The sequence below is a fragment of the Tupaia chinensis genome, unplaced genomic scaffold, assembly GCF_000334495.1.
Source record: "Tupaia chinensis unplaced genomic scaffold, TupChi_1.0 Scaffold144336_1, whole genome shotgun sequence".
Taxonomy (NCBI): Eukaryota; Metazoa; Chordata; class Mammalia; order Scandentia; family Tupaiidae; genus Tupaia; species Tupaia belangeri.
The window spans coordinates 108894-122731 of record NW_006204194.1 but is presented as its reverse complement, the minus strand read 5'-3'; the positions used below and the strand labels follow the sequence as shown (position 1 = coordinate 122731).

At 55.2% G+C, this 13838-nt stretch overlaps 3 protein-coding genes across 4 annotated transcripts; 1 reads left to right on the top strand and 2 right to left on the bottom strand.

The window, feature by feature from the left end:
- Positions 1-934: 934 nt before the first annotated feature.
- On the top strand, positions 935-6599 carry TRIM28 (tripartite motif containing 28; the record flags this gene model as incomplete). Its single annotated transcript, XM_014583490.1, is given in 15 exon segments — positions 935-1008; positions 3439-3574; positions 3653-3769; positions 3841-3955; positions 4047-4193; positions 4275-4389; positions 4475-4581; positions 4670-4706; positions 4795-4840; positions 4914-5166; positions 5257-5576; positions 5661-5784; positions 5869-5955; positions 6032-6169; positions 6258-6599. Coding segments are annotated over 15 exon segments (1993 nt in total), but the record flags the coding sequence as incomplete, so codon positions are not given.
- A 1321-nt stretch (positions 6600-7920) lies between these two features.
- Positions 7921-10963, bottom strand: CHMP2A (charged multivesicular body protein 2A). Of its 2 annotated transcripts, none has more exons than XM_006166717.3 (6): positions 10829-10963; positions 10148-10375; positions 8584-8763; positions 8379-8509; positions 8241-8302; positions 7921-8135 (listed from the first exon to the last, which is right to left on the bottom strand). In XM_006166717.3, exons 2-6 carry the CDS (start codon positions 10313-10315, stop codon positions 8008-8010), a joined length of 669 nt encoding a protein of 222 aa, XP_006166779.1. In that variant the 5' UTR covers positions 10316-10375; positions 10829-10963; the 3' UTR covers positions 7921-8007. The 2 variants fall into 2 exon arrangements, with proteins under 2 accessions (XP_006166779.1, XP_006166780.1); XM_006166718.3 differs by having other exon boundaries at positions 10148-10346; positions 10829-10948.
- A 556-nt stretch (positions 10964-11519) lies between these two features.
- Positions 11520-13832, bottom strand: UBE2M (ubiquitin conjugating enzyme E2 M). Its single transcript, XM_006166716.3, has 6 exons — positions 13824-13832; positions 12792-12886; positions 12655-12693; positions 12450-12553; positions 12117-12180; positions 11520-12032 (listed from the first exon to the last, which is right to left on the bottom strand). The coding sequence occupies exons 4-6, from the start codon at positions 12503-12505 to the stop codon at positions 11892-11894; spliced, it is 261 nt and encodes an 86-aa protein (XP_006166778.3). The 5' UTR covers positions 12506-12553; positions 12655-12693; positions 12792-12886; positions 13824-13832; the 3' UTR covers positions 11520-11891.
- Positions 13833-13838: the final 6 nt, after the last annotated feature.

Here is a 13838-nt window from a genome sequence, read left to right as displayed (position 1 = left end):
GGCGGCGCTGGGGCGGGTGAGTACCGGGGCCGCCCCTCCCCCGCCCCACATCCTTTGATTTCGGCTCGGCGCGGAGACTGGGGGACGCCTGGGCGAGAGGGTGGGGCGCGGGGAGTGGGTTCTGGGCCAGGTCTGAGATGAAGTGTCTGACTCTAGTTGGAGAAACTGTTCACGGAGGGTAGGGCCTGGTCTAGGGTGGGATGGTGTTGGAGATTTTGCATCCCGAGTGCGAGCATGTAGCCGTCTCACATCTGTATTCTTGGCAGTGGTGGACTGTCCTGTGTGCAAACAGCAGTGCTTCTCCAAAGACATCGTGGAGAATTACTTCATGCGTGACAGTGGCAGCAAGGCTGCTACGGATGCCCAGGATGCCAACCAGGTTAGTCTTCACCCAGGGGTCGCCACAAAACGTCTGGCTATGGAAAGAGGGGTCATCTGCTCAGGAGGAGCCTGGCTGCCTATAGGCTGGTCAGTGGTCTCACATAGTCTCAGGTTGCATCTGTGGGATGTAGGTGCAGATGTATCACTTTGTACTGTCTATTTTTTTTTTTTTTGGAGAGGTTTTTGCTATAGAGCATGTGCACTCGCCAGACAGACAGAGACATAGAGACAAAAAGCGAGAAATCACCCCCCAGAGGGGATGACCATGCCGCAATCCCTTCTCTTCCATTCTCCGCTCGGGATCTTGGGCATGCACGCACACGTGCCAGGCGTGAGTTTTAAGCCACCGGGTCCGGTACGCGAACTGCAGTCGACTACGTGGGAGTGCAGCGACATAGCCATTACGCTAACTGCTGGTTCCCTGTACTGCCTATTTTGACCTTGTGTTTGTTTTGGTTTTCTTTTGACAGTGTTGTACTAGTTGTGAGGATAATGCTCCAGCTACTAGCTACTGCGTGGAATGCTCTGAGCCGCTGTGTGAGATGTGCATGGAACCGCTGTGTGAGACGTGCGTGGAGGCTCACCAGCGGGTGAAGTACACCAAGGACCATACTGTGCGCTCCACTGGTGAGTTAGAGGGCAGAATCTGGTGGAGTGGCTTTTGTTTTTAACTGTTTGTAATGGTGGTTGGACGGATGGACAGATCCTGGGGTGGTTTTTTTTTTTTAGGGATGGAGTCACCCCTGAAGAGAGCAAAACTAAAATAAAAGGCTGATAATTTACTCTGTATGGTTTCGGGAGGTCTGGGTGGGATAGGAAAAAGCACAAGCAGGGAGGGCACAGGGGACTCTCGAAGGGTTTGCAGAGACTCATCAGGGAACCAGAGAGAACGGATCCCTGGTGGTGAAGAGCATGGAAGTAGGAAGGGAAAGGCAAGACGTAAGGGACTTACTGGCTTATGTTTCTTGGCACCTGGTTTAAGAGCGATCGGGAAAGTAAATGCTTAGGAAAGTGTGGCATGGGGAACTGTTTCTTTTTCATTTTTGCTGGAGTGTACATGTGCTCCCTGGAGAGGTAGGGAGCAAGAACACATCCTCCCACCCATGGAGGATGGCCATGATCTAACTTAGCCCTTCCCAACTTCACTCGGGATTTTGGGTGAGCACACATAGGTGAGGTGTTTTTTAGGTTACTGGATCTGGGACTCTGCAGTTGGCCATTTGAGATCCAGCCCTCTTCACCACTAAGACACTGGCTGGCCTGACAAGGATTTATTTTTTTTTTTTTTTTGAGAGGTTTTCGCTATAGGGCGCATGCGCTCGACAGAGAGACAGAAAGCGAGAAATCGTTCCCCAGGGGGGGTGGTCCCGCCGCAATCCCTTCTCCATTTTCCTCTCAGGATCTTGGGCACGCACGCACACGGGCGCGAACCGCGGCTGACTATGTGGGAGTCCAGCGACATAGCCATTATGCTAACTGCTGGTTTCTGACAAGGCTTCTTGATAAGCTTTGGGGACCCTTAGATTGTCAATGATGTCAAGTTCTGGATAAGTTGTGGTTATAGATTGAAAAAAGGGCTTGGAGATTTCTGTGGTTCTTTCCAGCCCCGAAGACAGTGTGGTGTTCTAAGTATGGGGGTAAAAGTGATGCCTGCAGGGCATGAGGAGCCAGGAGAGATAGGCAGGGGTTTATGCTGGGAATAGGAGTCCTAGATTGCAGAGGTTTTAGGCAAAGGTTAGGGTGCAAGAGTGGGCAGCATTGCGGAAAGCCAAGGACTGGCTCACGTGTGCTCTGAGGCTGCATGTTTTGGGCCTGGTTGGTATAGCAGGGGCCCAGTTAGCACTGGGGAGGAAAGGGACAAATGTGCCTATTAATGTTCTCACAGGGTGGAGGACTCTAGTGTTTACTGGTGTGTTGACCTTTGGGTGGCATTACTGTTAGCATCAGGATCCTGTCCCAGAGAAGTGGGTCTGTTTCCAGCATCCCTGGTCTGAGTTTTTTTTTTTTTTTTTTTAAAGAATGATTTATTACCATTTTCAGTTTTGACCAGAGAGAGCAAACCACTAGGTCTAATATAGCACCTTTAACCACCACGCCACTTGTGGGCCCCTGAGGTTTTTTTCTTTTTAGAGGATTATTTTATTTAACTTTCCATTTATTTAATGATTGATTTTAAAAATTTGACCAGAGAGGGACAGCAAGAGAGAGAGAGAGAAAGAAAGTGAGAAAACGAGTCACCAGGTCTGGGACTCAAGCCATGGTTGACCATGTGGGAGTCCAGCATCGTTAACCACCCTGTCACCTGACCTGCCACCCCATTTTTAAAATTACTTAATTTGTTGTTATTACTTTAAATAATTGTTTCACTAAACTTTATTTAAGTTTGACCAGAGAGAGGGGTTGGGGAGTGAGAAAACAAGCCATCAGGTCCAGGAGTTGAACCGTGGTTGGCCATTATTATTTCTATTTTGATGTGAAAGCAAGCTACTAGGTCTGGGCCTCAAACTATGGTCAGCCATGTGTGAATCCAGCATCCCAACCACCATGCCACCTGCTGGCCCCTGGTCTGAGTTCTTGTTTCTCTTGGCTGACCAGATTTCTAAGGCCTTTTGTGGTCCCATGGATTCTAAGAGATGTTGGTGTTCTTGTGTCAGGGAAGAGAAGTTACCACAAGTGGGGGAGAGGCAGTGTAGTGGATGGCGGTTTTTAGGCAGGACTGAGTGTATGCCGATCTGGAAAAGTTTCTGGTAGAATTGAAACTGTTGAGGGGGTGGTGGGATGGTGGAGAGCATCTTGCCAGAGGTATAGAGATTGCCGTCTTTACCCTTTACGTTGTTAATCCCAGAAGCTGGAAGAAGGGGAGATTTTCCTCTGTCAGTCTGGGGCAGAAGGTTCTGGGAACAAACTGAGCCACGGCCATGAGCCTTCTGGTTCTTTGCAGTAGATGGCCCAAGATGTCAGGAGAAGCATGGAATGAGGCCCCAAGCTCTGTCTGCTACCTCAGTTGGAGGTGGCCAAGGACAAAGGTCAGCCTTACCTCATAGTTGTGCTCCCCAGGGCCAGCCAAGTCTCGAGATGGTGAACGCACAGTCTATTGCAACGTGCACAAGCATGAACCCCTCGTGCTGTTTTGTGAGAGTTGTGACACCCTCACCTGCCGGGACTGCCAGCTTAATGCCCACAAAGACCACCAGTGAGTTCTGAGGCACGGTGGGTGGGTGGGTGGGTGCCACCCTCTCCAGGTTCAGGGCTAGGACACCTCTGCTTCTAGATACCAGTTCCTGGAGGATGCGGTGAGGAACCAGCGCAAACTCCTGGCCTCCCTGGTGAAGCGCCTTGGGGACAAACATGCCACCCTGCAGAAGAACACCAAGGAGGTCCGCAGCTCGTAAGTGTGGGTGCCAGGGCTGTGGGGGTTTCTGGTGGAGACCTGGCATGACCTGACACGCCCTGCCCTAGGATCCGCCAGGTGTCTGATGTGCAGAAGCGTGTGCAGGTGGACGTCAAGATGGCCATTTTGCAGATCATGAAGGAGCTGAATAAGCGAGGCCGCGTGCTGGTCAATGATGCCCAGGTGAGCTTTGTGCAGGTGAGAGGGTTTCTGGGTCCTCCCTACTGGCTGCTGGTGCTGGCTCCTTGCTGACCTCATCTCACCTTTCCTGCAGAAGGTGACGGAGGGGCAACAGGAGCGCCTGGAACGGCAGCACTGGACCATGACCAAGATTCAGAAGCACCAGGAGCACATCCTGCGCTTTGCCTCTTGGGCTCTGGAGAGTGACAACAACACAGCACTGCTGCTGTCCAAGAAGCTGGTGTGTGCTGGGCTCCTGGCCATGGGCTCCAGGAGGTGCCCAGTGTGGTGTGCTCACGGACCATCCCCATCCCACCCCCAGATCTACTTCCAGCTGCATCGGGCTCTCAAGATGATTGTGGATCCTGTTGAGCCACATGGCGAGATGAAGTTCCAGTGGGACCTCAATGCTTGGACCAAGAGTGCCGAGGCGTTTGGTGGGTCCTAGTCTCGTCTCTGCCCCATTTTATTGGTTACTACTGTAGGCACTGAATCTTAGGCTGATTTTTCTCTTTCCTGCAGGCAAAATTGTGGCAGAACGTCCTGGCACCAACTCAACAGGCCCTGCACCCATGGCCCCTCCAAGAGCCCCAGGACCTCTGAGCAAGCAGGGCTCTGGAAGCAGCCAGGTGAGCAGGGAGAGGAACCAGGCAAGGGGCAGGCATGGGGTTCTGTGGACACTCAGCCCTCTGAGGGCCTCTGTTCTGCTCTGTCTAGCCCATGGATGTGCAAGAAGGCTATGGCTTCGGGTCAGGTGAGTGGGCCTACCTTGTGGGTGAGTGTGTCCCACTTCCTTGTCTCTGCCCCAACCTGCCCTCCCCTTTTTTCCATCTTCTGAGCAGATGATCCCTACACAAGTGCAGAGCCCCATGTGTCAGGTGTGAAGCGGTGAGTGTGGCAATTCCCTGGGGGTGGGCAGATTGGGAAGGGGGAGGAGGCTTACACTGAGGTGCACCTACAGGTCCCGCTCGGGCGAGGGCGAGGTGAGCGGCCTCATGCGTAAGGTGCCACGTGTGAGCCTCGAACGCCTGGATCTGGACCTCACAGCTGACAGCCAGCCACCAGTCTTCAAGGTCTTCCCAGGCAGCACCACCGAAGATTACAACCTCATTGTGATCGAGCGAGGGGCTGCCGCTGCAGCTGCTGGCCAGCCTGGGACTGCGCCCCCAGGGACACCTGGCGCCCCGCCCCTGCCTGGCATGGCCATTGTCAAGGTAAGTCTGTCCCAAGGGTCTTCTGGAAGATTGGAAGATGTTATCTGCTGCCTAAATCTGGAGCTCATCGAGCACCTGTTACCTTTGCAGGAGGAAGAGACAGAGGCAGCCATCGGAGCCCCTCCTGCTCCCCCTGAGGGCCCTGAGACCAAGCCTGTGCTGCTGGCTCTGGCAGAGGGCCCAGGTGCTGAAGGCCCCCGTCTGGCCTCACCCAGTGGCAGCACCAGCTCAGGCCTGGAGGTGGTAGCTCCTGAGGGCTCTTCTGCTCCAGCTGGCGTACCCGGTACCCTGGATGACAGTGCCACTATATGTCGCGTCTGTCAGAAGCCAGGCGACCTGGTCATGTGCAACCAGTGCGAGTTTTGCTTCCACCTGGACTGTCACCTGCCTGCCCTTCAGGATGTCCCAGGGTGTGTGGAGCTGAGTGGGGTCTGGGCAGAGTGTGTGAAAGGCTGGGTGGGGTCTTGTGCATCCACTTACACTCTTCACCCTAGGGAGGAGTGGAGCTGCTCACTCTGCCACGTGCTCCCTGACCTGAAGGAGGAGGATGGCAGCCTCAGCTTGGATGGTGCCGACAGCACTGGTGTGGTGGCCAAGCTCTCACCAGCCAACCAGCGGGTGAGAGTTGAGCTAGTCAGGTGAAGGTGGCCAGCAGCTTTAACTCTCACCTCCTGTAGCTCTGACATCCCTTGTACTGTCTAGAAATGTGAGCGAGTCCTGCTGGCCCTGTTTTGCCATGAACCCTGCCGTCCCCTGCACCAGCTGGCTACTGACGCTACCTTCTCTCTGGTGAGTCCCAGGATGGGAGAGGAGGGGGAAGGGGAAGCTGCTGGTCTCACCTAATGCCCGTGATTGCTGCCTGCAGGATCAGCCTGGTGGCACCCTGGACCTGACCCTGATTCGTGCGCGCCTTCAGGAGAAGTTGTCACCCCCTTACAGCTCCCCCCAGGAGTTTGCCCAGGATGTGGGCCGCATGTTTAAGCAGTTCAACAAGTTGACTGAGGTGAGCTTGAGGGTTGGGGTAATGGGGGTAGGGAGGTTGTAGCGGTGAAGAGCCAGGACCCATCTATCCACTCTTTGCCCGGGCCCAGGACAAGGCTGACGTGCAGTCCATCATCGGCCTGCAGCGCTTCTTCGAGACGCGCATGAATGAGGCCTTCGGTGACACCAAGTTCTCTGCTGTGCTGGTGGAACCCCCACCGCTGAGCCTGCCGGGTGCTGGTCTGAGTTCCCAGGAGCTGTCCGCTGGTCCTGGTGATGGCCCCTGAGGCAGGGACCCCCATGGCCAGCCCAGCTTGGATCTGTTGTCTTGTTACCCCATCCCTGCTTCCTTGGTGGCCTGATTGCCCACTCCTTGGTGGTCCATGCCCTAGTCCCTCACAATATGGTTTTTACTTCTGTGGATTTAATAAAAATTTCACCAGTTCCTCAGGCCTTGGCTGGTGGGAGGCTGTGGTTGTGGGACCTGGTGTGTGCCAAGATCTACTCACACCAAGTGCTGGTGGTTCTGGGGTAGGACCTCTCTGGCCTTTATTGGTGTTGAGGTTACGTGTGGCAAAGGGTGCACTCTAGGTGTTGACTGACATGGCACCCTGGGTAGACAGGGTAAGGCACCAAGTGTGCACACGGTCACGGCCATCAGTGTTTCCTTGGCTTTGGGGCTTGTTTCCAGTCATTTGCCTGACCTGGAGAGACGGAACCAGCCCGCTCCTAGTGGCCCTCTCCCCTGGAAGATGGTCATGACACAATCCCTTTATTTCCCCATTGTACATGTGTCTGGCATGTTCTCAATCTACTGTGGTTGGGATTTGAACCTCATGGTAACATCTCTTCTCCTTAACTTCCAGGGCAGGCTTCCTTTTAATATTTTTGAATTTTTGCCATAGGGTGTGTTCATGATTGACAGTGCCACAATCCATTCTTTTCGAGCCACTGGCCAGCCGAGAATCTGGCAACATAATTGCTATGCCATCTGGTGGTGTCCCCAACCTGGGGCTTTTTAGAATTCACATCCCCCATGAGCTAGGAAGAGGCACTGGGTGGGCCTTCATGCTGTTATTGACCTCCAACTTTAATGCACACAGACCTACTTTGTGCAGAGTGACCTTAGGACACAAATCCAGGATCTCTTCCTGTGTGTCCAGCATCACTGGTTTATAGGGCTATTTCTTATGAGGAATGTCCCAGGGAACTGGGTCAAGACCTCCCAGGTAGATGTCTGTTCCTGGTCTAGTCTTCCTTGCTGAGGGGACACCACTGTTCGTCTTTTTTTTTTTTGGAGAGATTTTTGCTGTAGGGCGTGTGCACTAGCCAGAGAGACAAAGCGAGAAAATCACCCCCTGGGGGGATAGCCACACGGCAATCCCTTTTTCATTCTCCTCTGTGTCTTGGGCACACTTAAGTCACTGGGTCTAGGACTCGAACCACGGTTGACTACATGGGAGTCCAGCCATTATGCTATCTGCTGGTCCCATGCCACTGTTCATCTTTTCCTGTGACTTAGCTATTCTCCCCCTGAGCTCTGGTGGGATCTGGACATCAGCTGGGGCCTGGGCTGGTGTACCACCAGCATTCAGTGTGTGTGCAGTCGTGGGAGTGGACAGGGACCGGGAAAGTTTGTTGGGAGTATGGACTGAGCTGACTGCTTGAGCCCTAAATATCCCAGGTGGGTCTAACTTGCCCATTCTGTCTCAAGTTCATCCAGTTTGGCCTTTAGCCCCTGGGGGCCTTAGTAATCAAATTAAGCCCAGGAACTAGTGATTAATTTCTTTATTACAGAGGGAACATAGTAAAGACCATGGGCACCCACTGGACACCCTGGATTGGCAAAGAGGGAGTAGGTCAGTCCCTCCGCAGGTTCTTAAGCCGCTCCTCCAGGTCTGCATCAGCATCAGCTAGAGCAGAGGCTGCAGCCTCTGCTTTCTTACCACCAGCAGCCACACTGAGTGAGCCTCCAGTGGAGGGGAGGTCTGCAGGGAGAGCCAGGCTCAGTGGGAAGGAATAAATCAGGGAGGGCCAGCCCAAGGGTTTAGGTGGGCCTTGGGTGGGAAGTACCCAGGGTTTGAAGAACTCACTTGATAGTTCATCTGTTAGGCTCAGCCCCAGTTCATCCAGGACCTGGGACACAACAGCATCACTGCAGAGAAGAGGAGCTCAGTGAGGACAGGTGTGGCAGAGGGCCAGTTAAACACCCCCCCTCGTTCTCCCCGCACCTCTCCTCTTCGTCTTCCTCGTCACCCATGGCATCATCGATGGCATCATTCATCATCTCCTCCTTCATGTCCATGATCTCTGCCTGCCGCTCAAACTCCATCATGATCTTCTGGATCTGGGGCAATTTCAGCTGGAAGTGGGGGAAGGGTGAGTCTGGCCCGCACAGGTTACCAAGGGTAGGAAAGGGAATTGGGAGAGGCGCACCTGTCTGTTCATGGTGCCCATGGCCTTGGTGACGCCCTTCATGGCTTGTGCCATCGAGTTGTTGGACTTGAGCGTCTGGATCTTGAGGGACACGGCCTGGATGTTGGCCCGCATCAACACAAACTTGCGTACGTAGCGCCTGGTGCGCACCAGGTCTTTGGCCATGATGCGCACAGCATCCTGTGGAGTGTACCAGGTATCAAGATGGAGCCACAGGCACATGCTGGACTCTGCAGCCCTCAGTACTGTCAACAGCTGTGACTGGTTAGCTTACATGACCTTTCCAGTTAAGGTCCCCACCCTCCAGGCTCCTTCATAAGTCCCTCTTCACTTTTGTTCTCTACATGTGGAAAGGAAAGTCTGGCCTCGCTTTTTAGGAACTTTCCATTTTTTTGGAGAGATTTTTGCTATAGGGCGCGTGCGCTCGCCAGACAGAGACAGAGACAGAAAGCGAGAAATCACTCCCCCAGGGGGGATGGTCATGCCGCAATCCCTTCTCCATTCTCCTCTCGGGATCTTGGGCATGCACGCACATGTGCCAGGTGTGAGTTTTAAGCCACTGGGTCCAGGACGTGAACCGCGGTTGACCATGTGGGAGTCCAGCAACATAGCCATTACGCAAGTGCTGGTTCCCTCCATTTTTTTAAAGAGATTTTTGCTATAGGGCGCATGCGCTTGCCAGACAGGCAGAAAGCGAGAAATCACCCCCCAGGGGGGATGGCCACGCTGCAATCCCTTCTCTATTCTTTTGGGATCTTGGGCATGCATGCACAACACTGAGTCCAGGACACCAACCGCGGTTGACTACATGGGAGTCCAGCAACATAGCCATTACACTAACTGCTGCTGGTTCCATTTTCTTTTCCATTTTTAGAGGTACTCCCTTGATGTACAACACTCATTCCCTTTCTCTCTCTCTCTCTTTTTTTTTTTTTTTTTTTTTTGCCAGGGAATGCAACCACTGGTTTGGAGGGGGAAAGAGAGCACTCCCTTGGGGCATGGTCACACCACAGTCCCGTCTCGTCTTTCCCTGGGGAACACACACACCTGCCACTGCACTTGACCACGTGGGATACAACTGTGTTCATTACCCCACCATGGGCTAGCCCCTCATCCTCAATTTCCGTCTCCTCTCTGGATAGAACAATCTGCCTCCACCTGACACAAACCCACAAGCTCAGACTTAAGAGTTGCATACAAACCTACCCCAGGGGCCACTTTGAATTTGTCCCTAAACATCCTTGCCTGACCCAAGAAAGGGCACCTCCTTGGCTGTGCAGACAAACCCTGGTCTGCACCTTGCTCCATGCCCTACCCTACTTGTTTTGTTTCCCTGTTGTGGCCTGCAGTGCTGAGTGGTCTGGCCCACGCCCACCCCGGGCTCACCTGTGGCACCCCACTTGTGGAGGTGCTCACTTAACATCTGCTGCTCCACCTGCCAGTGTCTTTCCCAGGCAGGTTCCCTCTCCTAGTCCCTCAAGCCTTGGCTCTAATGATCAATTCTTTGGATGTGGCCTTTTCAGATCCTTAAATCTGTTCAGAGCCCTTGACCATCCACACTCACCATCTGGCCCTGTTTGGCCATCTTCTTGATGTCTGCAATAATTTTCTTCTCCTGGGTCTCTAGCTTCTGTCGCTCACGGTCCAGCTCCCGCATGGCACGGTTCAGGGCTCGCTGGTTCTGCCGCAGTAGCTCCTCTGGCGTCTTCCGGCGCCCAAACAACAGGTCCATAGTGGTAGGCGGCCACTGGCTGCTGGCAGGCCTGGGGCAGATAGGCCGAGATGTAAGGGCCTGGGGAACGAAGGGCAAGAAGCAGAGTGGAGTCACAGGGACGGGGCTTCCAAGATGAGAAGGGACACGTAGGGACGGGAGGCATGAATGCTGCCGAGAGGTAGAACCTGGGAACACCGAGGCTGCCTGCAGGCAGCGGGAAAGCCAGGCCATGCAGTGGCCTGAGCTGCTCCCGGCGCGCACTCCTTCCCGGAGCTGCGGGAGTGGGGCTCAGCTTCTCTAGACCGAGGGATGAGGCGCGGGCGTCCTGCGCTGAAGCTGCGGGTGGGCAGTGGGGCGTTTGGGGTTTCGGGCACAGAAAGCCGGCCCGTCAGGGAAGACGGCATGGGCGGAGCCCGAGGGCCAAGCACAGGCGTCCTGTACACCGAGGGCGAAGCGCGACGCTGGACGCGCGGCCGAGGAGCCCGCTTACAACACCGCCCGCTCGCCCCGCGGACCACAGGGGCCACTCACCGGAGCTGGGATGGGGGGTTGCTTCCGCTTCCGGGTCACAACTCTTGCTCGGCTCCGCGGCGCACACCCACCAACCGACCCTCGGTTCTGCCGCCGCCGCCGTTTCCGGATTAGACAACCAAACGTCACACGCCCCGCCCGCACCCGGAATGCTGGGAGACGGCGGGGCTGCGCGTGCGCACAAGTCCTGGAAAGCAGGCACCTTGCGCATGCGCACCGACTGTGTCTCTGCAGAAGGCCCGACGGTGCCCTACAGGCTGTAGCGGAGCCTGCACGCGCGAGGCTAGACCAGGGGCGCAGACGCAGCTGAGGCGGTGCCCCTCTGGCTGCCCCCGTTTTAGCCACTCCAGAGGCTATGTATCCAACCATGTCACCCCTCTGAGGCCCCCAGCTCATCTGAAGAATCCTTTTGCCTGGTGCTGCCAGCAAGTCGTCTCCACGGACGGGCCCACCAGGGCAGAGAGGGAAATGACATGTACTTTTCCCTATGCTGGCCGGGAAGCCTGTCCTCATTCCGGAGTGTGCTTGATCTTAACTGAGGCTAAGGTCACCCCCAGGCACTGGGCCTGGACTTGTATGGAGGATGCCCCAATGCCACCTGTGACCACACATTTCCCACTGACCCTGCTTCAGGACCCGTCTTGGACCTCACCTGTCCCACCCGTCCCATAGAAGGAAGAGGCAGAGGCCATGCAGTAACATTCCCCTTTAATAGCCTGGTGGGACCTCCGGTGGTGAAGGAGTGGGTTGCCTAGGCCCAGCTACCCAGACCCCTCACCCACCCACCCCACAGCCCAGAGTGGAGGACTAGACAGCACCCAGCAGGGGGCTACATAAGCCAATTCATTTCCCATCGCTGAGCAGGTCAGGGGAGGTAATACCCGACCTTAATCACATGGTGGTTAAAAAAAAAATAACTAGGGGCAGGTGGCAGGGAGAAGCGAGGCCAAGGCAGGGAATTCCCCCACTGGCCCCACCCCCACCCCTGACCTGTGGCCCCCAATAAATATTTGCAGGGGGTGCCAGGGCTGGTAACCCTGGAAGGGGTGGATATACAACAACCCTATTTCAGGCAGCGCTCGAAGTAGGTGGAACCGATGTAGCCACCCCGCATGGAGCGCTGCACATTCTGCTCAAACAGCCGCCGGTTGTTCTGCAGGACTTCGGCAGCCTCCTTGTTCAGTGGGTCCTCAGGGTTGGGTTCCTGTGACCGGTACAGGTAGGGGGTCAACAGGCCAGAGGGGCAGGAGGCCAACCTCCCTATCCCCAAGCACCCACCTGTACTCACCAAGAAGAGATACTGCAGACCATAAATTATGGAGTTTATCGTAAGGACTGGCTTCCAGTCCTCTCTGTGGGCAGAAAGCATCGAAGTCAGGGGCTGGTGAGTGACAGGTCAGGTCCAGGGCACACGAGAGTGAGAAACTGGGTGGAGGGTATGGAATAGGACAGGCCAGGGAAAAGCCACGGTCAGACCAGGAGGAAGATGATTCGGAAGTAAAGGAAAAGAGGAATACAGGCCACAAGGAGTGAAGGGACAGAGACTGTACAGTACCCAGAAAGCCACGAGAGGGGCCCAGTGGGCAGGCTGGGGCGGACAGTGGAGGGCCAGTGTCCTCACCTGAGGATGTTGAGGCAGACATTGCCCTCGAGGTCAATGTTGGGATGATAGACCATCGTCTCACATTTCACCTTGGGGGGGTCATGAGGGTAGCCCTGGCCCACCTGGCTCCAAGAGAAGAGATGGGAGGTGGGTAGGTGCCCGGCAGGGCGGTAGCTATTGCCTCTTCAGTTCAGAGAGCTATCCCTGCCCACTTGGTACTCACCTTAAAACTGAACACAAATTTCCCGCTCTTATAGAAGCCCTGGGAGGAAAGGAGAGAAGGTTAGGGGTCCATCCCCACAAGGCCTGATGGCTGACCAAGTCTCCCTCTCCTTGGAGGGGCCAATCTTAGGCTATCACCTCATCAGGGCAGATGACCAACTTGAAGTTGAGGAGATCGTCTGGGTCTGAGAAGCTGATGTCACACGTCTTGGGCAGGTTCAGCTCGTTTATATCTGGGGTTTGGGCAGCAAAGAAAAAAGAGACAGCGAATGCTCAGGGTGGGTGTCAGCAGAGCCCCATGGCTTCTTCCAGGAGCCCTGGGGCTCCGTCCTGGGTTGTGCCCTATACTTCCAGCCTTCTCCCTACTTCTAGTCTCCAGATAGGCTCTTTTGGATCCACAAGACATTCCAAATATGCACACTGAATTGAGGCTGTGTGGCTCAGCTCCTGCGTGGCACAGGCTGAAGTCCAATCTTAAACCTACTGTCCTAAGTCCTTGCAATCCAGTTCCCAAGTGACTCCCCTCTCATGTAGCCCCCACTCCCAAAGCCCTGGCCTTCAACTACCTCTGACCACTCCAAACCCCATGCTGGCCCTGCCTCTACCAGATAGTATCAATCTAACCCTCCAAGCTTAAGGACACTGCTCTGTCCCCCATACCCTAAATCAGTCCCCGCTACCACTCTTCTCTGCTTGTTATCCTAAACCCAGGTTCTGATCTGACCTCCACTCACAAGAGTCCAGTGCCCCCGCCAACTGAGACTCCCGGCCCGAAATGAAACCACCCCTCCCCGGCACCTCCAGTTCCCTTCCACACCCGACACCCAGAACCGCCGTCTGAGACGACGAGTCCCGGGTCCTGCAGCTCCGCCCTGTGTGAGTCAGATCCACGGCGACACTGAATCCTCACTCACTCGTATGCCCGATCCCTTGTCCCCATTGTCCCTCTCTTCTTGGTCTGTAACCCCAAACCCAGGGTCCTGTCTGACCCGACTCTCATATCGCCCGCGCCCCATCCACCTGACGAGCCTCCAATTCCGGGTTCCTAATACTAGGCGTCAGGCCTCCCGAATATCCCAAGTCCCCCGCAGAAAGCCTCGCGTGTGGGACCCTCCTAGGCCATGACCTCCGACCCCTGGCCCCAACTCCCACCCACCCCAGATCCCCTACCCTTCTGGATCCGCA

Coding starts and splice junctions, on each gene's coding strand:
- CHMP2A (XM_006166717.3), bottom strand. CDS start 10,315: ATGGACCTGTTGTTTGGGCGCCGGAAGACGCCAGAGGAGCTACTGCGG. Junction 8,303..8,378: donor GAGGAAGACGAAGAGGAGAG/GTGCGGGGAGAA, acceptor TCTTCTCTGCAG/TGATGCTGTTGTGTCCCAGG. Junction 8,136..8,240: donor CCTAACAGATGAACTATCAA/GTGAGTTCTTCA, acceptor CTCTCCCTGCAG/ACCTCCCCTCCACTGGAGGC.
- UBE2M (XM_006166716.3), bottom strand. CDS start 12,505: ATGGTCTATCATCCCAACATTGACCTCGAGGGCAATGTCTGCCTCAAC. Junction 12,181..12,449: donor GTCTGCCTCAACATCCTCAG/GTGAGGACACTG, acceptor TTCTGCCCACAG/AGAGGACTGGAAGCCAGTCC. Junction 12,033..12,116: donor GTCTGCAGTATCTCTTCTTG/GTGAGTACAGGT, acceptor TACCGGTCACAG/GAACCCAACCCTGAGGACCC.